This window comes from Nerophis ophidion, linkage group LG18, assembly GCF_033978795.1.
Source record: "Nerophis ophidion isolate RoL-2023_Sa linkage group LG18, RoL_Noph_v1.0, whole genome shotgun sequence".
Classification (NCBI taxonomy): Eukaryota; Metazoa; Chordata; class Actinopteri; order Syngnathiformes; family Syngnathidae; genus Nerophis; species Nerophis ophidion.
In genome coordinates this window covers 31099371-31125208 of record NC_084628.1, presented here as the reverse complement: position 1 = coordinate 31125208, position 25838 = coordinate 31099371, and the positions used below count along the sequence as shown (strand labels likewise).

General features: G+C 39.0%; 1 protein-coding gene across 2 annotated transcripts in view; it reads right to left on the bottom strand.

The window, feature by feature from the left end:
* Positions 1 to 8562: 8562 nt before the first annotated feature.
* The window catches only part of yap1 (Yes1 associated transcriptional regulator), an 88170-nt gene continuing 70894 nt past the window's right edge, over positions 8563 to 25838 (bottom strand). For both annotated transcript variants that reach the window (XM_061877977.1, XM_061877978.1), the window contains 3 exons: positions 19557 to 19684; positions 19216 to 19328; positions 8563 to 15183 (listed from right to left, as the gene is read on the bottom strand). In XM_061877977.1, the coding sequence (XP_061733961.1) occupies positions 14948 to 15183; positions 19216 to 19328; positions 19557 to 19684 (477 nt within the window). In that variant the 3' untranslated portion in view covers positions 8563 to 14947. The remainder of the gene's footprint in view (positions 15184 to 19215; positions 19329 to 19556; positions 19685 to 25838) is intronic.

Below are 25838 nucleotides of genomic sequence, written 5' to 3'. Positions count from 1 at the left end.
CTATGTACAGTAGATGGCAGTATGTTCCTGTTTAAGAGGGTCACAACATTGAGTCAGGTTCTCATGGAGCTGGAGTGGGCGTGGCCTCTAGCTCCGAATTTCGGGAGACTTTCGGGAGAAAATTTGTCCCTGGAGGTTTTCGGGAGAGGCGCTGAATTTCGGGAGTCTCCCGGAAGATCCGGGGGGTTGGCAAGTATGCGTCTGTTGGGTCAAATCGTGGTCACTTCCTAACAGGTATTTACTTACCAACAAAGTCAAAGACATATATTCTAACATCATTCATGGTTATTACCCTGTAAAGACTGTGATGGTTGGATACAAGAAGGACATTGATGTTACCTGCACCTTTTGTAACATGCATCCACAGACTGTTAACCACTTGTTTTTGGACTTGTGAAAACACTCCATCACTATGGCAGGGCATCTGTTGCTTCATCCTGGACAAAATTCATGACAAATTTGTGCTTTGTTTTAAAGATGTGATTTTTGGTTTTACACTCCATGAACAAAACTTTGAAAAGGAATTCTACCCTTGCAACCTAATTATTTTCTTGACTAAGTTTTATATTCATAAATGTAAGTTTCTCAATACCCGTCCTGTCTTTTGTGCCTTTAAAAATGATTTTGAACTTTACATCAAAACGCTCTCTACCTCTAACAACAAAAAAGCTTTGAAAACGATGATGATGTGTTCCAAATTTAAGTTATTTACTGAATCTGAATCATGTGTGTATATATATATATATATATATATATATATATATATATATATATAGTATTCTATTTTTGTTACTTTGAATTTACGACCCCCTGGCGCTGTTTTGTACTGTTTTCATAATGTTTTGTAATGTTTATACTGTTGTTGGACTTCTTTTGATTATTGTTTCTCAACTGTTTGTAAATGTTGTAATTTATAAATAAACATTTTTTTTAAAAATGGAAGAAATCGTTGGGATGTCACATAAAGGTCGCGTGACTGTTCCCGAATATGGCAGCATGTCACGTAAGTTTTGCATTAAAAGCTCATTTAAGTCAATTTAACTGTTGTAAAAATGTAATAAGGGGCCCCATGTTCCAATTTGACTGCTCTTACTGTATTTATTCGATGAACTCATGTAAAAAACGCATAGATTGCTGGACGTGATTTCTCACAATAACACAAATGATAATTATTTACGAATGAATGTCCCTCTTACAACTTCTTTGAATATAATTCCAAGTACTAAAAAGTGTCAAGTAGACTTATTTCCAAATCAGGAATACATTTGCCATGATCAATGTAACATTGTGTAACTTCACACGTCAATTTTTTGTAATTTCACATAGAAAACCACCAATCTTTTGTGTGAGCTAAAGTCGCCATCGTTTTACTTCAAAGGATTCTTCTGGGTTTAAAAATATGTTGCAAGTCAATATTTTAACTTGAAAAATTGTATGAAATGTGGCGTCTCCGGATTGGGAACCGGAAGTAATTACGCAATTTTCTCCTACCACAAGAGGGTGCCAGATAATCACATATGTCATCTGAGGCGATGGACATATATATATATATATATATATATATATATATATATATATATATATATATATATATATATATATATATATATATATACACACAAACCCTGTTTCCATATGAGTTGGGAAATAGTGTTAGATGTAAATATAAACGGAAAACAATGATTTGCAAATCATTTTCAACCCATATTCAGTTGAATATGCTACAAAGACAACATATTTGATGTTGAAACTGATAAACATTTTTTTTTTTTGCAAATAATCATTAACTTCAGAATTTGATGGCAGCAACACGTGACAAAGAAGTTTGGAAAGGTGGCAATACATACTGATAAAGTTGAGGAATGCTCATCAAACACTCATTTGGAACATCCCACAGGTGTGCAAGCTAATTGGGAACAGTTGGGTGCCATGATTGGGTATAAAAAAACGCTTCCCAAAAAATACACCCCTTTGTCCACAACTGCGTGAGCAAATAGTCAAACAGTTGAAGAACAACATTTCTCAAAGTGCAGTTGCAAGAAATTTTGGGATTTCAACATCCACGGTCCATCCATATCATCAAAAGGCTCAGAGAATCTGGAGGAATCACTCCACGTAAGCGGCATGGCCGGAAACCAACATTGAATGACCGTGACCTTCGATCCCTTAGATGGCACTGCATCAAAAACCGACATCAGTGTGTAAAGGATATCACCACATGGGCTCAGGAACCCTTCAGAAAACCACTGTCACTAAATACAGTTTGTCACTACATCTGTAAGTGCAAGTTAAAGCTCTACTATGCAAAGCGAAAGCCATTTATCAACAACATCCAGAATTGCTGCCGGCTTCTCTGGGCCCGAGATCATCTAAGGTGGACTGATGCAAAGTGGAAACATGTTGTGTGGTCTGACAAATCCACATTTCAAATTGTTTTTGGAAATATTAGACATTGTGTCATCCGGACCAAAGGGGAAGCGAACCATCCAGACTATTATCGACGCAAAGTTCAAAAGCCAGCATCTTTGATGGTATGGGGGTGCATTAGTTCCCAAGGCATGGGTAACTTACACATCTGTGAAGGCACCACTAATGCTGAAAGGTACATACAGGTTTTGGAGAAACATATGCTGCCATCCAAGCACCATCTTTTTCATGGACGCCCCTGCTTATTTAAGAAAGACAATGCCAAGCCACATTAACCACGTGTTACAATGGTGTGGCTTTGTAAAAAAAGAGTGCGGGTATTTTACTGGTCCGGCTGCAGTCCAGACCGGTCTCCCATCGAAAATGTGTGGCGCATTATGAAGCGTAAAATACGACAGCAAAGACCTCGGACTGTTGAACGTCTGAAGCTCTACATAAAACAAGAATGGGAAAGAATTCCACTTTCAAAGCTTCAACAATTAGTTTCCTCAATTCCCAAACGTTTATTGAGTGTTGTTAAAATAAAAGGTGATGTAACACAGTGGTGAACATGCCCTTTCCCAACTACTTTGGCATGTGTTGCAGCCATGAAATTCTAAGTTGATTATTATTTGCAAAAAAAAAATAAAGTTTTTGAGTTTGAACGTCAAATATCTTGTCTTTGTAGTGCATTCAATTGAATATGGGTTCAAAAGGATTTGCAAATAATTGTATTCCGTTTATATTTACACCTAACACAATTTCCCAACTCATATGGAAACAGGGTTTGTAGTAACATTTATAAAAACATGTAATATTTACATGTTTTAATCATCCATCCATTTTCTACCGCTTGTCCCTATTGGGGTCGCGGGGAGCGCTGGTGCCTATCTCAACTACAATCGGGCGGAAGGCGGGGTACACCCTGGACAAGTTGCTACCTCATTACAGGGCCAACACAGATAGACAGACAACATTCACACTCACATTCACACACTAGGGCCCATTTAGTGTTGCCAATCAACCTATACCCAGGTGCATGTCATTGATCATAATGTAAATACATATGTAGTATCTAGTAACAGTCATAATAAAATGTAATATTTACAAATATTCATCATGTTCTAAGTATACATATAATGTAGTAACATTCATAATAACGTGTACTATTTACATATTTTAAATACACTCTGTAAGTATATATGTAGTATCGAGTAACATTCATAATTACATGTCATATTTACATATTTCGATCATTTGAAGTATTAATTTCACAGATGCATCACAACGTTCGCTTTCCCTTCAACAAAAACAAGACTTGATGAGAGACAACAAAAACTACTTTGGGACAAATGATGATCCAGAAACTTCTATTTTTGAGCCTGAATATAAGGAGGATGACCTACAAGTTTTAGAAGCTGTGTGCTAAACAGATGTAGCTTTAGTCAAACACTAAGCATCAAGTAGCAGTACTGCTAAGTGTTAAACAAGATATACGTACAAACGTAATAAAACGATCACTTATTGTACAATGTCTGCTCTCACTGGGGATAAAGACTGATAGGATGTTTATATATTCCCCTCAATTCAACATACTCCCCACAAAGGTGAAAAAAAAAGTGTATTTTTGTGTTTTTATCGCCATCTCCAGGTTCAAGTTGGATGTCAAAGTTGACCAACTTGTGGGTTAAAGTCCACAACCTTCTACTATTCAGGTGACAGACATGATTTATCATCTAGAATTAACTTTCCCCAAGACAGAGGCCATGCAGCAGCTCAACATGTCAATATAGAATTTTCATCTCTTCTATTTCCCGCATCTACAAACCCCGCTTCCATATGAGTTGGAAAATTGTGTTAGATGTAAATATAAACGGAATACAATGATTTGCAAATCCTTTTCAACCCATATTCAATTGAATGCACTACAAAGACAAGATATTTGATGTTCAAACTCATAAACTTTATTTTTTTTGCAAATAATAATTAACTTAGAATTTCATGGCTGCAACACGTGCCAAAGTAGTTGGGAAAGGGCATGTTTACCACTTTCTTACATCACCTTTTCTTTTAACAACACTCAATAAACGTTTGGGAACTGAGGAAACTAATTGTTGAAGCTTTGAAAGTGGAATTCTTTCCCATTCTTGTTTTATGTAGAGCTTCAGTTTTTCAACAGTTCGAGGTCTCCGCTGTCGTATTTTACGCTTCATAACGCGCCACACATTTTTGATGGGAGACAGGTCTGGACTGCAGGCGGGCCAGGAAAGTACCCACACTCTTTTTTTACGAAGCCACGCTGTTGTAACACTTGTCTTGCTGAAATAAGCAGGGGCGTCCATGATAACATTGCTTGGATGACAACATATGTTGCTCCAAAACCTGTATGGACCTTTCAGTGTAAGTTACCCATGCCTTGGGCACTAATGCACCCCCATACCATCACAGATGCTGGCTTTTGAACTTTGCGCCTACAACAATCCGAATTGTTATTTTCCTCTTTGTTCCGGAGGACACCACATCCTCTGTTTCCAAATATAATTTTAAATGTGGACTCGTCAGACCACAGAACACCTTTCCACTTTGCATCAGTCCATCTTAGGTGAGCTCGGGCCCAGCCAAGCCGGCAGCGTTTCAGGTTATCGTTGATAAATGGGTTTGGGTTTGCATAGTAGAATTTTAACTTGCACCTACAGATGTAGCGACCAACTGTAGTTACTGAAAATGGTTTTATGAAGTGTTCCTGAGCCCATGTGGTGATATCTTTTACACACTGATGTCGGTTTTTGATGCAGTACCGCCTGAGGGATCCAAAGTCCGTAATATAATCGCTTACGTGCAGTGATTTCTCCAGATTCTCTGAACTTTTTGATGATTTTATGGACCATAGATGGTAAAATCCCTAAATTCCTGGTAATAGCTCGTTGAGAAATGTTGTTCTTAAACTGTTCGACAATTTGCTTACAAAGTGGTGACCCTCACACCATCCTTGTTTGTGAATTACTTAGCATTTCATGGAAGCTGCTTTTATACCCAATCATGGCACCCACCTGTTCCCAATTAGCCTGCACACCTGTCGGATGTCCCATATGTGTTTGATGAGCATTCCTCAACTTTATCAGTATTTAATCCCACCTTTCCCAACTACTTTGTCTCGTGTTGCTGGCATCAAATTCTAAGGTTAATGATTATTTGCAAAAAAAAAAGTTTATCAGTTTGAACATCAAATATGTTGTCTTTGTAGCATATTCAACTGAATATGGGTTAAAAATGATTTGCAAATCATTGTATTCCGTTTGAATGTACATCTAACACAATTTCCCAACTCATATGGAAACGGGGTTTGTACTTTGTTTTAGAAATCAAGAATATTTCAGTTGTTTTTATCCTTCTTTGAGGGGACATTGATGATTGTCATGTCATATTTGGATGTACATTGTAGACGCCGTCTATGCTCACAGTAAGTCTTTGCTGTCGTCCAGCATTCCTGTTTTTGTTCACTTTGTAGCCAGTTCAGTTTTACTTTTTGTCTGCATAGCCTCCCCTGAGCTTCACTGCCTTTTCTAAAGGGCATTCACCTTTGGTTTGTTTTTGGTTTAAGCATAAGACACCTTTTTACCAGCATTTACAAAGCAATTAGCTACCAGCTGCCACCTACTGATACGGAAGAGTATTACACGGTTACTCTGCCGAGCTTTAGACACTCAACAACAACACATCATTTGCAGACTATAATTACTGGTTTGCAAAAAATGTTTTCAACCCAAACATGTGTAATTAGATAATCTCCCACGGCACACCAGACTGTATCTAGTGTGCCGCGGCACAGTGGTTGAAAACACTTGTCTAGAATTAACTTTCACCAACTCAGAGACCATGCAACAGCTCAATATGTCAACAAAACAGCATAAGCTAGTTAGGTTGGCTAAAATAGTCTGTCTGCATCAACACATATAATAACAATATGAGTAGTACCTGTTAATAATCAGGTCACCACATGTACATTGAGCACTGTTGGCGTTGTACGAGTTAGAATGCATGAAAAAAGAGATTTGGTCTTACAGAAGGATTGTGAATGATTGACAAAAATGCCTAAAAAAAGTACAGATACCCTTTAATTGAAGTTAAAAATATGCGGAATGTGCCGCCAAAGGTTTAACCCTTGTGTGACGTTCATATTGTTGTTACTCAGCCGGCGTTTGTGGGTCTGATGGAGCCGTTGCATTTTGTGGCGTTAAATGCTTCACAATAAAAACACTTTTATGGTAAAATACTAAACAGATGTTTACCTTATCTCAATAAACATCTGTTCAGTATTTTAACATAGAAGTGTTTGATTGTGAGGCATTAAAAGCCACAAAATGCAACGGCTCCATCAGACCCACAAACGCCGGCTGAGTAACAACAAAATGAACATTTGACGGAAAATTTCTCTGCCAGTTTCTGCATCACACAGGGATTCTTCTTTCGGGTTTCTGCACCTGCAATTCCCACACCAGGTTTAAACATTGTTTGTCAACACTGTCTGCTCTCATTTTCTCGCACATTTGACCCTCTGATGTTCTGTGTACCTACACTGTCCTCGTCCTGTCTAGATCTGCTGTGTGTGTGTGTGTGTCTGTGTGTGTGTGTGTGTGTGTGTGTGTGTGTGTGTGTGTGTGTGTGCAACATTGTTGCTCTCATTTTCTCACTCATTTGACCCTCCGATGGTCTGTGTACCTACACTCTGTCCTCCTCCTGTCTAGAACTTGTGTGTGTGTGTATGCAAAATGTTTGTCAACACTGTCTGCTCTCATTTTCTCGCACATTTGACCCCCTGATGTTCTGTGTACCTACACTCTGTCCTCCTCCTGTAGGCCTGCTGTGTGTGCGTGTGTGTGTCTGCAACATTGTTTGTCAACACTGTCTGCTCTCATTTTCTCGCACATTTGACCCTCTGATGTTCTGTGTATCTACACTCTGTACTCTTCCGGTCTAGGCCTACTATGTGTGTGTGCGCAACATTGTTTGTTTACACTGTCTGCTCTCATTTTCTCGCACATTAGACTCTCTGATGTTCTGTGTACCTACACTCTGTCCCCCTCCTGTCTAGGCCTGCTGTGTGTGTGCGTGTGTGTGCAACATTGTTTTTCAACACTGTCTGCTCTCGTTTTCTCGCACATTTTACCCTGTGATGTTCCGTGTACCTATACTCTGTCCTCCTCCTGTCTAGGCCTGCTGTGTGAGTTTGTGTGTGTGTCTGCAAAATTGTTTGTCAACACTGTCTGCTCTCATTTTCTCGCACAATTGACCCTCTGATGTTCTGTGTATCTACACTATGTCCTCTTCCTGTCCAGACCTGCTGTGTGTGTGTGCGCGCAACAATGTTTGTCAACAATGTCTGCTCTCATTTTCTTGCACATTTGACCCTCTGATGTTCTGTGTACCTACACTCTGTCCTCCTCCTGTCCAGGCCCGCTGTGTGTGTGTGTGTGTGTGTGTGTGTGTAAGTGTGCAACATTGTTTGTCAACACTGTCTGCTCTCATTTTATCGCATATATGACCCTCTGATGTTCTGTGTACCTACACTCTGTCCTCCTGTCTAGGCCTGCTGTGTGTGTTTGTGTGTGTGCGTGCAACAATGTTTGTCAACACTCTCTGCTCTCATTTTATCGCACATATGACCCTGTGATGTTCTGTGTACCTACACTCTGTCCTCCTGTCTAGGCCTGCTGTGTATGTGTGCAAAATTGTTTGTCAACCTTGTCTGCTCTCATTTTCTCGCACATTTGACTCTCTGATGTTCGGTATACCAACACTCTGTCCTCTTACTGTCTAGGCCTGCTGTGTGTGTGTGTGTGTGTGTGTTGAGGGAGTTGGGGGTGGGGGTTGCGTGTGGTACACAGAACATCAATTTCCACACTTCAATTAGCTCCGGGTCATCTTATATGTAATAGAAATGTTTAGGGTGGTGTATGGTCATTAAATATGTATTTTGATATATGATCATCACAGAAAATGAGCCAAAGTCAGTTAGTCTCAGTTTGAAAAATTAATTAATTGTATCATTTTTCTTTTAATAAAAAAAAATGAAAACGGGTCCCACAGACCCGAACACCACTCAAGGGTTAAAAATCCACAATTATTAGAAATAAAGACGACTGCGTGCCCAAAGAGTGGAGGTTTTACCACAAAGTATATACTTTATTTCAAGCCAATTTCAAAGTGTTTGATATGAAGGGATATATATATTTATATCATGTAACAGATCTTCTACAACACATGCACATATCTATATAAAAAACAACAACAAAATGAATCACTGGGTATGAATTCATCTCACGTGCATTTAGGAAAACAACTAAATACAAAAGGGCTGTGATTAGTTCTAGGGCTACCATAATAGCTAAATAAGCCTCAAATCAGACTTTTTAATGGCGTACCTTCTTCTAGTCGCCTTCTTCTCCCGGCACGCTCCTCAAAGACTACACCACATACCTCAAATGTTCCACGTTAATGCTACTCGGGGGTTAGCGTGACCAAAGCCTCCTCCCACCACCAGGGGGCGCTGTGGCGTAAACACGGTCCAAAAAAAAAAAGATGAGGGAAAAGTGGAGAAAGAAAAAAAAAGCTCTGCCTTAAAAAGGCCTAAAAAAAAAGAAAGAAAGAACCTCCCGTGGCCATTTTGTTCCGGGCTCGCTTATACTTTGTTCGTTAACCTTCTCTCCCGGACCGTCCGAGTGGACCACAAGTCCTGGAAGATCTTTGGAGTCCGCCACAGGAAGTGGTGATGAGACCACAAGCGATTGTTTCTTCAGTCGTCGTCACAAAAAAGGAAGTAAAAGTCTGAGCTTTGTTGGCTCCGCCCCCCTTCACGAACCTCTCAAACACATCGTTTTTGGTTCCAGCTCAGGAATATTAGTGAGGTCTTATAATAATGCCAGAGATTCCGGACTGTAAGCCGCTACTTTTTATGGATTCTGGCAGCCAAATATTTTTTTTTAGAAACACAATCAAAGACAATGAAAAGGTGTTATTGTTTGTGCTACGACGCCATCTTTTGGACGAGTCCGCTCACTGCGGGTGCCATCCATAGCATTTTTACTTTGAATGATTCTTCGTCCATTACTCCGAGCAACGTTTGGAAGTTTTACAATATAACTAAAACAATTCTTAACTGTTTATGTGATCGGAGAGCTAGCTTGCGCAGCTAGTGGGTCCATGACCATGACTTGTGTTTTGTTTGATCAGACGTTTTACTGCCCTGGCACAGGCACCATTTGGAAACAATTAAGGTATGTCATTGTTACACCCACAAAAAGTTGTTATTGTTTTATCATTTGTTTTTGATAGCATTCATGTGAATGAGTTGTAATGGTGACACTAGGATCTCAACAGATTTCTAAACCACAACTAACTACTGACAGTAGGGGGCAGTGTTGGTCTGTTTCACCCTGGGAGTTCTCCTGTATACTGACGTACTCCCGCCCAAACTACACAATCCTGTAACGACAACACGTTTCAATCTGGGATCCTTGTGTCCATATTGCGGGATACCTATAAGCTGTAACCAGGTACCCAAGGCAAGACCTGTAACATAATATTTACTTACTATTCTTGATTTCATATTTTTGTTTGGTCGTCTGAGCCGTCCATAACGTTCCTACTCATAAGGATTCTCCATTCGTCACTCCAAGCAACGTTTGTAAATGTTTACATTTGAACGTTGTTAGCTAATACTGCTGGGTGAATGCCAACCAGTGTTTCCTGCTGTTTAAAGCGCCGAGCCAGAAGTAGAAGTGCCGGTCGGTCTTCTCGCCATCGATAGCATTTCTACTTGTAAATGATTCTTCATCCGTCACTCAAACGTTTGTAAGTTTTACAATATATCTAAAACAATTCTTACTTACTAAGGCATCCCGTGTGTGATGTCTGTCAGAGTGTTTTCATGCATATTTGTACGTGCTATCGTAATGTAACCAGGCTAGCGTCGTTAGCTAACAGGTTTATGAGTGTGTCAGTATTATTAACTTACAATCTTTTTGTAGTGTTTCACTTTCACAAAATCTTCAGTAAATTCACCAAAACGTCAACAAAAGTTATTGAGTCTAGCTGATTGGAGAGCTAGCTTGTGCAGCTAGTGGGTCCATGACCATGACTTCTGTTTTGTTTGATCAGACGTTTTACTGCCGTGTTACAGACACTGTTTGGGAACAATTAACGTATGTTATATTTGCTTACTATTCTTGATTTCATATTTTTGTTTGGTCTTCCAGTCATCCATAACGTTCTACTTGTAATGATTCTTCATTCATCACTCCAAACAACGTTTGTAAGTTTTACAATATAATCAAAACTATTCTTACTTACTAAAGCGTTCCATGTGTGATGTCTGTAGGAGTGTTTTCATGCATATTTGTATGTGCTTTCATAATGTAATAGTTAGCTAATATACTAACAGGTTTACAAGTGTCTTTGTTAGTATTATTGACTGACATTCTTTTTGTATTGTTTCACTGTCACAAAAACCTCAGTAAATAACCAAAACGACACTGTGGAATTATTAAGTCTGTTTAGCTGATGAGAGCTCGCTTGCACAGCGATAGAATTATTTGCTTACTATTATTGGTTTTATGTTTTTGTTTGTTCTTCTAGTTGTCTGTAACGTGTCTACACATAAGGATTATTCATTGATCACTCTAAGTAAGGTTTGTAAGTTTTACAATATAACTAAAACAATTCTTACTTTCTAAAGCATCCCGTGTGTGATCTCTGAAGGAGTGTTTACATGCATATTTGTACGTGCTATCCTAATGTAACCAAGCTAGCGTCGTTAGCATTAGCTAATATGCAAACATGTTTATGAGTGTCTGTGTTAGTATTATTAACTTACACTCTTTTTGTAGTGTTTCACTTTCACAAATTCTTCAGTAAATTCACCAAAACGTCAACAAAAGTTATTGAGTCTGTTTAGCTGATTGGAGAGCTAGCTTGCGCAGCTAGTGGGTCCATGACCATGACCTCTGTTTTGTTTGATCAGACGTTTTACCGCCGTGTTACAGACACTGTTTGGGAACAATTAGGTATGTTATATTTGCTTACTATTCTTGATTTCATATTTTTGTTTGGTCTTCCAGTCATCCATAACGTTTCTACTTGTACTGATTCTTCATTCATCACTCCAAACAACGTTTGTAAGTTTTACAATATAACCAAAACTATTCTTACTTACTAAAGCGTTCCATGTGTGATGTCTGTAGGAATGTTTACATGCATATTTGTATGTGCTTTCATAATGTAATAGTTAGCTAATATACTAACAGGTTTACAAGTGTCTTTGTTAGTATTATTGACTGACATTCTTTTTGTATTGTTTCACTGTCACAAAAACCTCAGTAAATAACCAAAACGACACTGTGGAATTAATAAGTCTGTTTAGCTGACGAGAGCTAGCTTGCGCAGCGATGGAATTATTTGCTTACTATTATTGGTTTTATGTTTTTGTTTGTTCTTCTAGTTGTCTGTAACGTTTCTACACATAAGGATTATTCATTGATCACTCTAAGTAAGATTTGTAAGTTTTACAATATATCTAAAACAATTCTTACTTTCTAAAGCGTCCCATGTGTGATGTCTGAAGGAGTGTTTACATGCATATTTGTACGTGTTATCCTAATGTAACCAAGCTAGCGTCGTTAGCATTAGCTAATATGCAAACATGTTTATGAGTGTCTGTGTTAGTATTATTAACTTACATTCTTTTTTGTAGTGTTTCACTTTCACAAATTCTTCAGTAAATTCATCAAAACCTCAACTAAAGTTATGGAGTCTTTTTATCTGATTGGAGAGCTAGCTTGCGCAGCAAGTGGGTCCATGACCATGACTTCTGTTTTGTTTGATCAGACGTTTTACTGCCGTGTTACAGACACTGTTTGGGAACAATTAAGGAATGTTATATTTGCTTACTATTCTTGATTTCATATTTTTGTTTGGTCTTCCAGTCATCAATAACGTTTCTACACGTAATGATTCGTCATTCATCACTCCAAGGAACGTTTGTAAGTTTTACAATATAACTAAAACTATTCTTACTTACTAAATCGTCCCATGTGTGATGTCTGTAGGAGTGTTTACATGCATATTTGTACGTGCCGTCGTAATGTAATGGTGAGCTAATATGCCAACAGGTTTATGAGTGTTTGTGTTGGTATTATTAACTTACATTCTTTTTGTAGTGTTTCACTTTCACAAATTATTTGGGAAATTCATCAAAACCTCAACTAAAGTTATGGAGTCTTTTTATCTGATTGGAGGGCTAGCTTGCACAAGATAGTGGGTCCATGACCATGACTTCTGTTTTGTTTGATCAGACGTTTTACTGCCCTGTTTGGGAACGATTTAGGTATATTTTATTTGCTTACTATTCTTGATTTCATATTGTTGTTTGGTCTCCCAGTCATCCATAACGTTTCTACACGTAATGATTCTTCATTCATCACTCCAAGGAACGTTTGTAAGTTTTACAATATAACTAAAAGTATTCTTACTTACTAAACCGTTCCATGTGTGATGTCTGTAGGAGTGTTTTCATGCATATTTGTACGTGCCGTCGTAATGTAATGGTTAGCTAATATGCTCACAGGTTTATTAATGTTTGTGTTAGTATTATTAACTTACATTCTTTTTTTAGTGTTTCACTTTCACAAATTGTTAAGTACATTCATCATAACGTCAACTAAAGTTATGGAGTCTGTTTATCTGATTGGAGAGCTACCTTGCGCAGATAGTGGGTCCAAGACCATGACTTCTGTTTTGTTTGATCAGATGTTTTACTGCCGTGTTACAGACACTGTTTGGGAACAATTAAGGTATGTTATATTTGCTTACTATTCTTGATTTCATATTTTAGTTTGGTCTTCTAGTCATCCATAACGTTTCTACACGTAATGATTCTTCATTCATCACACCAAGGAAAGTTTGTAAGTTTTACAATATAACTAAAACTATTCTTACTTACTAAATCGTCCCATGTGTGATGTCTGTAGGAGTGTTTACATGCATATTTGTACCTGCTATCCTAATGTAATGGTTAGCTAATAGGCTAACAGGTTTATGAATGTTTGTGTTAGTATTATTGACTTACATTCTTTTTGTAGTGTTTCACTTTCACAAATTGTTCAGTAAATTAATCAAAACCTCAACTAAAGTTATGGAGTCTTTTCATCTGATTGGAGAGCTAGCTTGCGCAGATAGTGGGTCCATGACCATGACTTCTGTTTTGTTTGATCAGACGTTTTACCGCCGTGTTACAGACACTGTTTGGGAACAATTTAGGTATGTTATATTGGCTTACTGTTCTTGATTTCATATTTTTGTTTGGTCTTCTAGTCATCCCTAACATCTCTACACGTAATGATTCGTCATTCATCACTCCAAGGAACATTTGTAAGTTTTACAATAAAACTAAAACAATTCTTACTTACTAAATCGTCCCATGTGTGATGTCTGTAGGAGTGTTTACATGCATATTTGTACGTGCCTTCGTAATGAAATGGTTAGCTAATATGCTAACAGGTTTATTAGTGTTTGTGTTAGTATTATTGACTTACATTCTTTTTGTAGTGTTTCACTTTCACAAATTGTTACGTAAATTCATCAAAATGTTAGCTAAAGTTATGGAGTCTGTTTAGCTGATTGGAGAGCTAGCTTGCGTAGCTAGTGGGTCCATGACCTTGATTTGTGTTTTGTTTGATCAGCCGTTTTACTGCCCTGTTACAAACACCGTTTGCATACAATTAAGGTATGTAAAAAAGATTTCTGTGTAAATTAGGAATTCCATAACGTGTATACCTGCGGCTTATAGTCCGGTGCGGCTTGTATATGGAACACTATGTTTTTTCTTAAAAAAAAAATTGTGGGTGTGGCTTATATAGCGTTGCACTCTATAGTCGGGAGATATTTTGTTCTTGGTCTGCTGATGCCAGAAAGAAAAGATCATACATCTAAAAGAATAATACAAGAAGCTAACAAATCCCTAAAAAAACCCATTAAAATGTGTTCATAAATGAAAAATACATTTTGATTGGAGGAGATGAGCAAGAGAAGGCGTGGCTTGTTCGCGTCGCTTGTTCGCGTCGCTCGCATGTTCTTCAGAAAAAAAGGCCTGACTAAAAAAGTTTAACTTAGACTTGCTGGCACAGCCAAGCAGCGGCGTGGTGGCCCCGCCCCCCCAGGACCCTCCTGACCAATCACACGCGTCCTCGCCGGGGGCCTCCCTTATCCTGCTGCTCCAAATCCGTACGGTCCTCCGATACATCATGTCTGGCGAGTTAAAGCTGTCCTGCAAGAGAAGAAGACGGCGACACAGCACGCACACGCCATGGCGGGGGAGGGGGGGCGGCGTGTGAAAACCTCCGAGGACGCTTTGCTTGGTTATTGTCTGCTCACGGGCCAGCCTTGGAGACGCAGACGACAGGAAGGGAGGAGAACCGTGGAGCACGAATCCTTCACACGCTGGCGGGGGAGGGGGCCGGGGAGGGGAGAAGGCGGGGGGGGCGGGGCTCTATAACCACGTCAGGAAGCTCTCCTTGTCGATCTTGGTGGCCGCCAGCACGGACTCCATGTCGTTGAGGATGTCCGAGCTGAGCGCCTCCTGCAGGCTGGGCATAAGCTCCTCCCCCTCCACCGCCATGCTCTCACCCTCCAAGGTGCCCAGGTCCACGTCCGTGCCCGGGATGGCGTCCAGGTAGTCGGGGAAGCGGCTGGGCTGCGACGCCATGGAGGTGGGCAGGGGGTCACCTGGAGACAAGGCGGCGTTAGGGAAAAAAGTCTACTTCCTGTATGACTGGCCCTCCCCTTATTGGCAATACATCAGCGATTTAGACATCATCACAGCTATTTAGCAGGTCTAATGTGTCGGACGCCATCTTTTCTGGAACCTTCAAGTTGCTGGCACAGCAAGATTAATTCAACTTTAAAGGCCTACTGAAACCCACTACTACTCACCACGCAGTCTGATAGTTTATATATCAATGATGAAATATTAACATTGCAACACATGCCAATACGGCCTTTTTAGTTTACTAAATTACAATTTTAAATTTCCCCCGGAGTTTCGTCTTGAAAAGGTCGTGTAATGATGACATGTACGCTTGACGTCACGGGCTGTTAGGAAATATGAGCGCTGCACACACACACAGCTAAAAGTCGTCTGCTTTAACGGCATAATTATACAGTTTTTTGGACATCTGTGTTCCTGAATCTTTTGCAATTTGTTCAATTAATATTGGAGAAGTCAAAGTAGAAAGATGGAGTTGGGAGGCTTTAGCCTTTAGCCACACAAACACACGGTGATTCCTTGTTTAAAATTCACGGAGGTGAAACTTTACTATGGATCACAGCGAACATGGATCCCAACCGAATGTCAACCAGCAGGTTACGGTGAGAAAATTGTGGTAAAAAGTCGCTTCCTACCATATATCAGCTGAGTTTGTGCCGCCCATACAGCTGCTGTCGACTTCCCTGAAACACTGAGTGTCAACACAACCGTGGACGTACACCTCCGACTATCACGTAATATTTAACTCACTAAAACACTAGCAACACAATAGAAAAATAAGGGATTTCCCAGAATGATCCTAGTAAATGTGTCTAAAAACATCAGAATCCGTCCCAATGCCATCGCGTTTTTTTTTTAAGTAGTTTTTTTTTTTTTTCTAGTCTATCCCTATCAATATCTTCAAACACGAATCTTTCATCCTAGCTCAAATTAATGGGAAAATTGTCGTTTTCTTGGTCCGAATAGCACTTTTTGTTGGAGGCTCTCATTAAAAACAATGTGAATATGTGAGGAGCCATCAACATGCGACTTCCGGTAGAGGCAGGACATTTCTTTTAGCACCGAAAGTTGCGAACTTTATCGTGGATGTTCTCTACTAAATCCTTTCAGCAAAAATATGGCAATATCGCGAAATGATCAAGTATGACACATAGAATGGACCTGTTATCCCCGTTTGAATAAGAAAATCTCAGTAGGCCTTTAAGAGCATGTGACAGTTGACTCCTATCTTGTTTACTTTAAAGTTTTGTAATCAATCAGACATCAAGCAGCTAAAAGTCAAACATGGATAAGTGAGGAGAGAGTTTGGCATTTTCCCATCATGCATTGCATGGTATTTACAAACCCCATTTCCATATGAGTTGAGAAATTGTGTTAGATGTAAATATAAACGGAATACAATGATTTGCAAATCCTTTTCAACCCATATTCAAATGACTATGCTACAATGGCAAGAGAGTTGACGTTCAAACTCATTTGATGTTAAAACTGATAAACTTTTTTTGTGTGCAAATAATCATTAACTTTAGAATTTGATGCCAACAACACGTGACAAAGAAGTTGGGAAAGGTGGCTATAGATACTGATAAAGTTGAGAAATGCTAATCAAACACTTATTTGGAAAATCCCACAGGTGTGCAGGCTAATTGGGAACAGGTGGGTGCCATGATTGGGTATAAAAGCAGCTTCCATGAAATGCTAAGTAATTCACAAACAAGGATGGGGTGAGGGTCACCACTTTGTAAGCAAATTGTTGAACAGTTTTAGAACAACATTTCTCAATGAGCTATTGCAAGGAATTTAGGTATTTTACCATCTATGGTCCGTAAAATCAATAAAAGATTCAGAGAATATGGAGAAATAACTGCACGTAAGCGATGATATTATGGACCTTTGATCCGTCAGGTGGTACTGCATCAAAAACCGACATCAGTGTGTAAAGGATATCACCACATGGGCTCGGAACACTTCATAAAACTACTGTCAGTAACTACAGATGGTCGCTACATCTTTAAGTGCAAGTTAAAACTCTACTATGCAAAGCGAAAGCCATTTATCAACAACACCCAGGAACGTCGCCGGCTTTGCTGGGCCCGAGCTCATCTAAGATGGACTGATGCAAAGTGGAAAAGTGTTGTGTGGTCTGACCAGTCCACATTTCAAATTATATCTGGAAACTCTGGACGTGGTGTCCTCCGGAACAAAGAGAAAAATAACCATCCGGATTCTTATAGGCACAAAGTTCAAAAGCCAGCATCTGTGATGGTATGGGGGTGTATTAGTGCCCAAGGCATGGGTAACTTACACATCTATGAAGGCACCATTAATGCTTAATGGTCCATACAGGTTTTGGAGCAAGATATGTAGTCATCCAAGAAACGTTATCATGGACGCCCCTGCTTATTTCAGCAAAACCATGCCAAGCCACGTGTTACAACAGCGTTGCTTCGTAGTAAAAGAGTGTGGGTACTTTCCTGGCCCGCCTGCAGTCCAGACCTGTCTCCCATCGAAAATGTGTGGCGCATTATGAAGCGTAAAATACGACAGTGGAGACCCCGGACTGTTGAACGACTGAAGATCTACATAAAACAAGAATGGGAAAGAATTCCACTTTCAAAGCTTCAACAATTAGTTTCCTCAGTTCCCAAACGTTTATTGACTGTTGTTAAAAGAAAATCTGATGTAACACAGTGGTGAACATGCCCTTTCCCAACTACTTTGGCATGTCTTTCAGCCATGAAATTCTAAGTTAATTATTATTTGCAAAAAAAAAAAAAGTTTTTGAGTTTTAACATCAAATATCTTGCCTTTGTAGTGCATTCAATTGAATATTGGTTGAAAAGGATTTGCAAATCATTGTATTCCGTTTATATTTACATCCAACACAATTTCCCAACTCATACGGACACGGGGTTTGAAGATGATCTCAGGCCCAGAGACGCCGCCGGATGTTGTTAATAAATGGCTTTCGCTTTGCATAGTAGAGCTTTAACTTGCACTTACAGATGTAGCGACGAACTGTATTTAGTGACAGTGGTTTTCTGAAGTGTTCCCGAGCTCATGTGGTGATATCCTTTAGAGATTGATGTCGGTTTTTTATACAGTCCCATCTGAGAGAACGAAGGTCACGGTCATTCAATGTTGGTTTCTGGCCATGCCGCTTACGCGGAGTGATTTCTCCAGATTCTCTAAACCTTGTGATGATATTATGTACCGTAGATGTTGAAATCCCAAAATTTCTTGCAATTGCACTTTGCGAAATGTTGTTCTTAAACTGTTTGACTATTTGCTCACGTAGTTGTGGACAAAGGGGCGTACCTCACCCCATCCTTTCTAATGAAAGACTGAGCATTTTTTGGGGAAGCTGTTTTTATACCCAATCATGGCACCCACATGTTCCCAATTAGCCTGCCCACCTGTGGGATGTTCCAAATAAGTGTTTGATGAGCATTCCTCAACTTTATCAGTATTTATTTCCACCTTTCCCAACTTTTTTGTCACGTGTTTCTGGCATCAAATTCTAAAGTTAATAATTATTTGCACAAAAAAAATGTTTATCAGTTTGAACATTAAATATGTTGTCTTTGTAGCATATTCAACTGAATATGGGTTGAAAAGGATATGCAAATCATTGTATTCCTTTTATATTTACATCTAACACAATTTCCCAACTCATATGGAAACGGGGTTTGTAAATAGGTGTTGTATTAAATTATGTGGAGTGTTTGGACATTTTTTTTCATAATATCTCCAAAACTCATTGAGCATGTTGTGTTGTGTGTGTTGACTTTCTCTGTTAGTTCTTTTGTTTGGATCGGGTCATACATAAAAATGTTGCAATTCATGGTCATCAACCTGCATTACTCACATTGTCCACCAGATGGTGACAAAGTTGCATGTCTAAAATAACGTTGGAGGCACCAAGCAGGCCACTTTCCTTATCAAACTTGTGACATCACACCAGTATCGGCCAGAACTATCGTTAGCTATACCTGTGTCCATCTCGTCCACGCTGTTGAGGAAGTCATCGGGGGTGCGGGGCACGCTGTAGCTGCTCATGCTCAGGCCGCTGTCCGTGCTCTCGTCCCTGGAGTGGTATGTCCCGCTGAGGGACACAAACAGGAAGTTGGTATCACGACTAGCTGGCTGCTGTAATAAGCGCATGTAGGCAGAGTTCAGCAGAAACGCCATGAATGAGGCCATTGTGAGCACGGGGGCGGTGGGGGGGGGGGGGGGGGGGGATTAGGACGCCCGTCTACTGACTGGACCGCTCTCTCTCTTTCTCTCTCTCTCTCTATGGTTTTGTAAAAAAACATCCTTTCTGACGACCAACCTGTTGAGGAATGGGTCCGAGCTGTTAGCGGTCATGGTGCGGGCGTCCTGTGCCATGGGGGAGGACACGGGGTTGGTGCCGCCATCTTGATCCATACTGGTGGGCAGCTGGTTCCTGAGAACTAGCTCCTGTGGACGGGAGAGGCCGATGTTAGCATGCTACGTTAGCATCATTTATTCCGTATAGGTAGAACGACATGCAGAAAGCACAATTGGCAGTTTCGGTAGGAATTGCGTGTGAGTGCTCGATGTACGAAAACCACCGATACACCTGAGTGGAAGTGAAATGTTTAATTGTCCAAAATGAATAGATATTCCCCATTCCTTTTCATTGGGGAGAAAAATCCAGGAAAACCGGGAATTTTAAGAAAGGGATATATGTGAAGAGTAGTGTGTGGATAGTTGAAAGGTCGGAATCGGGTTTAAAAAAAATATTTCTTGAGAATTGTACATTGTACAACTATGAATACATCTATTCAATTGAGTGTAAATTTCCTGGAAATTTGGTAATTTGGGGAAAATCGGGAATGAAAATAGTAATACTAGCACAATTGTCCTGGGTTGGTATCAGAAGTTTTGAAAACGGTTGAAAAATGTTGACGTGGTAACAGTTTGAACTGACAATGGGTAATTCCTGGAATTTTAAGGAAACTGGGAATTTGTACGGGAGAAAAATAGAAAACTCTGAGTACTGTTTTGAAGGTGGAATGGTCAAAAAATATTGAAAAGTATGGACTGTGAAAGCTTTCCAGGAAGAGGTAAAAAAAAGGGCTTTGGAAAACCGGGATATCTGTGAATTCCTGGAATTTTTTATTTATTTTTAAATTAGTAGTTTGATTGTCTGAAGGGCGTGGAGTGTGTGGATGGTGGAACACTTCGAATCGGGTGACAAATGTGGGATATGGAGTAGACTGTATATTGCCCATTCATTTTCATTGGGGAGAAAATTTCGGGAAATTCCAGGAAAACCGGGAATTTTAGGAAAGGGATATATATGAAGAGTAGTGTGTGGATGGTTGAAAGGTCGTAATCGGGTTAAAAAAAAAATGTTTCTTGAGAATTGTACATTGTACAACTATGAATACATCCATTCAATTGAGTGTAAATTTCCTGGAAATTTGGGAATTTTGGGAAAACCTGGAATGAAAATATCAATACTAGCACAATTGTCCTGGGTTGGTATCAGAATTTTTTAAAACGGTTGAAAAATGTTGATGTAGTAACAGTTTGAATTGACAATGGGTAATTCCTGGAATTTTGAGAAAACTGGGAATTTGTACGGGAGAAAGGTAGAAAACTATGAGTACTGTTTTGAAGGTGGAACGGTCAAAAATTATTGAAAAATACGGACTGTGAAAGCTTTCCAGGAAGAGGTTAAAAAAAAAAGGGCTTTGGAAAACTGGGATATCTGGGAATTCCTGGAATTTTTTTGAGTTTGGAAATTACTAGTTTGATTGTCCGAAGGGCGTGGAGTGTGTGGATGGTGGAACACTTCGAATCGGGTGACAAATGTGGGATATAGAGTAGACTGTATATTGCCCATTTATTTTTATTGGGGAGAAAATTTCGGGAAATTCCAGGAAAACCGGGAATTTTAGGAAAGGGATATATGTGAAGAGTAGTGTGTGGATGGTTGAAAGGTCGTAATCGGGTTTAAAAAAAATGTGTGAGAATTGTACATTGTACAACTATGAATACATCCATTCAATTGAGTGTACATTTCCTGGAAATTTGGGAATTTTGGGAAAACCGGAAATGAAAATATCAATACTAGCACAATTGTACTGGGTTGGTATCAGAATTTTTGAAAACGGTTGAAAAATGTTGACGTAGTAACAGTTTGAATTGACAATGGGTAATTCCTGGACTTTTGAGAAAACTGGGAATTTGTACGGGAGAAAAATAGAAAACTATGAGTAATGTTTTGGAGGTGGAATGGTCCAAAATTATTGAAAAATATGGACTGTCAAAGCTTTCCAGGAAGAGGTAAAAATAGGGCTTCGGAAAACCGGGATATCTTGGAATTCCTGGAATTTTTTTGAATTTGGAAATTAGTAGTTTGATTGTCTGAATGGCGTGGAGTGTGTGGATGGTGGAACGCTTCGAATCGGGTGACAAATGTGGGATATGGAGTAGACTGTATATTGCCCATTCATTTTCATTGGGGAGAACATTTCGGGAAATTCCAGAAAAAATGGGAATTTTAGGAAAGGGATATATGTGAAGAGTAGTGTGTGGATGGTTGAAAGGTCGTAATCGGGTTAAAAAAAATGTGTGAGAATTGTACATTGTACAACTATGAATACATCCATTCAATTGAGTGTAAATTTCCTGGGAATTTGGGAATTTTGGGAAAACCGGGAATGAAAATATTAATATTAGCACAATTGTACTGGGTTGGTATCAGAATTTTTGAAAACGGTTGAAAAATGTTGACGTAGTAACATTTTGAATTGACAATGGGTAATTCCTGGAATTTTGAGAAAACTGGGAATTTGTACGGGAGAAAGGTAGAAAACTATGAGTAATGTTTTGAAGGTGGAATGGTCAAAAATTATTGAAAAATGTGCACTGGGAAAACTTTCCAGGAAGAGCTAAAAAATAAAGATTTGGAAAACCGGGATATCTGGGAATTCCTGGAATTTTTATGAACTTGGAAATTAGTAATTTGATTGTCCGAGGGAAGTGAAGTGTGGGCATGTTGGTAATGGTTGGAATCAGATGAAAAATGTGGGATTATATGTTGCCCATTCATTTTCAATGGGGAGAAAAATTCCGGGAAATTCCAGGAAAACCGGGAACTTTGGAAAAGGGAAAACATGTTTTGTATTTGATCTATAGAAAGAGTAGCGTGTGTGGATGGTTGAAAGGTCGGAATCAGGTTTAAAAGCGTTGTAAAATGTGGAGAATTTAGGGCCTTGTAGCGCTTCATCCATTCATTTGAATGGATGACGTTTCCTGGTAACTTGTGGAAACCTGGAATTTTTGAAAATATTGATACTACCACAATTTTCCAAGGTGGTACGAAGGGGTTGGTGTTGGAATTTCTGAAAACTGTTGATGTAGTAAGTTTGAATTGACAATGGATAATTTCTGGAGTTTTGAGAAAACTGGGTATTTGTATGAGAAAAAAATAGGAATTTTTGGAATTCCTGGAATTTTTTTGAACTGGGAAAATGGTAGTTTGATTGTCCAAGGTGAGTGGACTGTGTGGATGTTGGAACGGTTCGAGAAATGTGGGATATGCAGTATATTGTACATTGCCCATTCATTTTCGAATGAGGAAAACATTTCAGGAAATTCCAGGAAAACCTGGACTTTTGGGAAAGGGAAAACATGTTTTGTGTTAGATATATTGGAAGAGTAGTGTGTGTGAATGGTTGAAAGGTCAGAATCGGGTTTAAAACCTTTTTTTTTTTTTTTTTTAATTTAGGGCATTGTGGAACCATTAATTTGAATGCAAATTTCCTGGAAATTTCACAATTTTGGGGAAACTGGGAATTTAAAAAAATATTCATACTAGCACAATTGTCCTTGTTTGTTGTCAGAATTTTTGAAAATGGTGGAAAAATGTTGACGTAGTAACAGTTTGAATTGGCAATTGGGTAATTCCTGGAATTTTGAGAAAACTGGGAATTTGTACAGAAAAAAAAAGAAAACTAAGAGGAATGTTTTGAAGGTGGAATGGTCAAAAACGAGTGAAAAATGTAGACTGTGAAAACTTTCCAGGAAGAGGTAAAAATAGGGCTTCGGAAAACAGGGATATCTAAGAATTCCTGGAATTTTTTGGAACTTAGAAAATGGTAGTTTGATTATCCAAGGTGAGTGGAGTGTGTGGGTGGTAGGAGGGTTCAAATCAGGTGGGAAATGTAGAGTTTTGCAAGATAAAAAAAAATGGCTCATTCATTTTGGATGGGCAAAATTTCCTGGAAAACCAAGAATTCTTGGTAATCGGGGATATTTAATAAAAATTTGGAGGGAATTTACATTTCCCGGTCGAGCTGAACGTTTTGATACTCAAACTGTTCCAATCAAAGAAAAACTGGGCTGTGGAGAGCACCAAAGTTTTGTGCCGGAATAATAATAATAATAATAATAATAATAATAACAACAACAGTAATAATAATAACAACAACAATAATCATAATAATAGTAACATTAATAATAATAAGAACAGTAACAATAATGATAGTAGTAGTAATAATAATAATAAGAACAGTAACAATAATAATAGTAATAATAACAATAATAATAGTATAAATGATAATAATAGTAATAATAAAAATATTAATAATAATAAAATAATGTGTACATTGACACAATGCAACATGTCCAGGTGTAGAAGCCATGTAGCAAGTAAACATGACATAAAGTTACAATCAGGTGTTACGTAGTAACACATAGTAACATTACACTTCCCATGAAGTCCAAACAATGTGACACAAAGTCCTTCATTCATCATAAATGTGATGGTGGTGCCTTCACTGAACTCCTGAACTCTCGGCGCCCACACACTCTGTGACACACCACCGCTAGCAACACATCACATTACTGCCTGTGAGTCACCAGACTTCATGGCAGGGAAGGTTGATCAAAGTCATCCTTCCTGCGATGACTCATCTTTCAACATGTGTGCTAGAAAGTTCTAATAATAACATCTGTTTTACACACACATCTTTTTTAGCACACACATTTTGATACATCCTATAATACGCCATTACTTTTTTATATGTGTGTATAGGTAGTAATATGTGTGTATATGTGTGTGTCTTTGTAGTAATGTGTGTCTATATGTATGTGACTGTGTAGTAATATATGTATGTGTCTGTGTAGTAATATGTGTGTATAGAATAGAATAAAATAGACTTTATTGTCATTATATTTGCATATAACGAGATTAAAGACTCCAACTTAAGGTGCGGTTGTGGGAACAAATATGGGGTAAAATAAATAACACAAGAGGAAAAACTAACAATTGAAATAAACAGACTACTATCCAATAAAAATAACAAGCTATCCTGTACAATATACAAAACACTGTAAAAATACAAAATACTGTACAATATACAGAACAAGACAAGAGTACCGAAGTAATAAATAACAATCTGTGTCGGACGTATTGCACTCGAAGGGTAGTATTGCACAGTAGGGTATTAGCGCAGGATATTGTACAGGGATGAATTATTATTATTATAAGTTAGAGTTCAACATGGTGACAGCTCTGGGAAAAAAGCTGTCTCTGAGCCTGTTTGTTCTGGCTCTGATGCACCTGTAGCGCCTGCCCGATGGTAGCAGGTGGAACGGGTGGTAGCCAGGGTGTGTGCTGTCTTTGGTGATGGTTTTTGCTTTCTTGAGGCAACGGGAGGGCAGGGGGCAGCTGAAGATTTTTTGTGCAGACTTCATGACGCTCTGAATCGCCTGTTTGTCTGCTTCAGTGCAGCTGGCGTACCACACTGTTATGCAGTACGTCAGCCGGCTCTCGACAATGTAGTAATATGTATGTGTCTGTGTAGTAATATGTATGTGTCTATGTAAGTGTCAGTGTAGTAATATGTGTGTATATGTATGTGTCAGTGTAGTAATATTTATGTGTCTGTGTAGTAATATGTATGTGTCCATGTAAGTGTCTGTGTAGTAATATGTGTGTATATGTATGTGTCAGTGTAGTAATATGTGTGTATATGTATGTGTTTGTGTAGTAATATTTATGTGTCTGTGTAGTCATATGTATGGGTCTATGTAAGTGTCGGTGTAGTAATAGGGCGGTATGGCGTAGTGGGTAGAGCGGCCGTGCCAGAAACCTGAGGGTTGCAGGTTCGCTTCCCACCTATGGACATCAAAGTCGCTGCCGTTGTGTCCTTGGGCAGGACACTTCACCCTTTATCCCCGGTGCCGCTCACACCGGTGAATGGATGAATGAATGATTGGTGGTGGTTGGAGGGGCCGTAGGCGCAAACTGGCAGCCACGCTTCCGTCAGTCTACCCCAGGGCAGCTGTGGCTACTGATGTAGCTTACCACCACCAGGTGTGAATGAATGATGGGTTCCCACTTCTCTGTGAGCGCTTTGAGTATATAACAATAGAAAAGCGCAATATAAATCTAATCCATTATTATTATTATTATTATTATTATTATGTGTGTATATGTATGTGTCAGTGTAGTAATATTTATGTATCTGTGTAGTCATATGTATGTGTTCGTGTAGTAATATGTGTGTATGTGTCGGTGTAGTAATATTTATGTGTCTGTGTAGTTATGTGTCTGTACATGAATGTGTCTGTG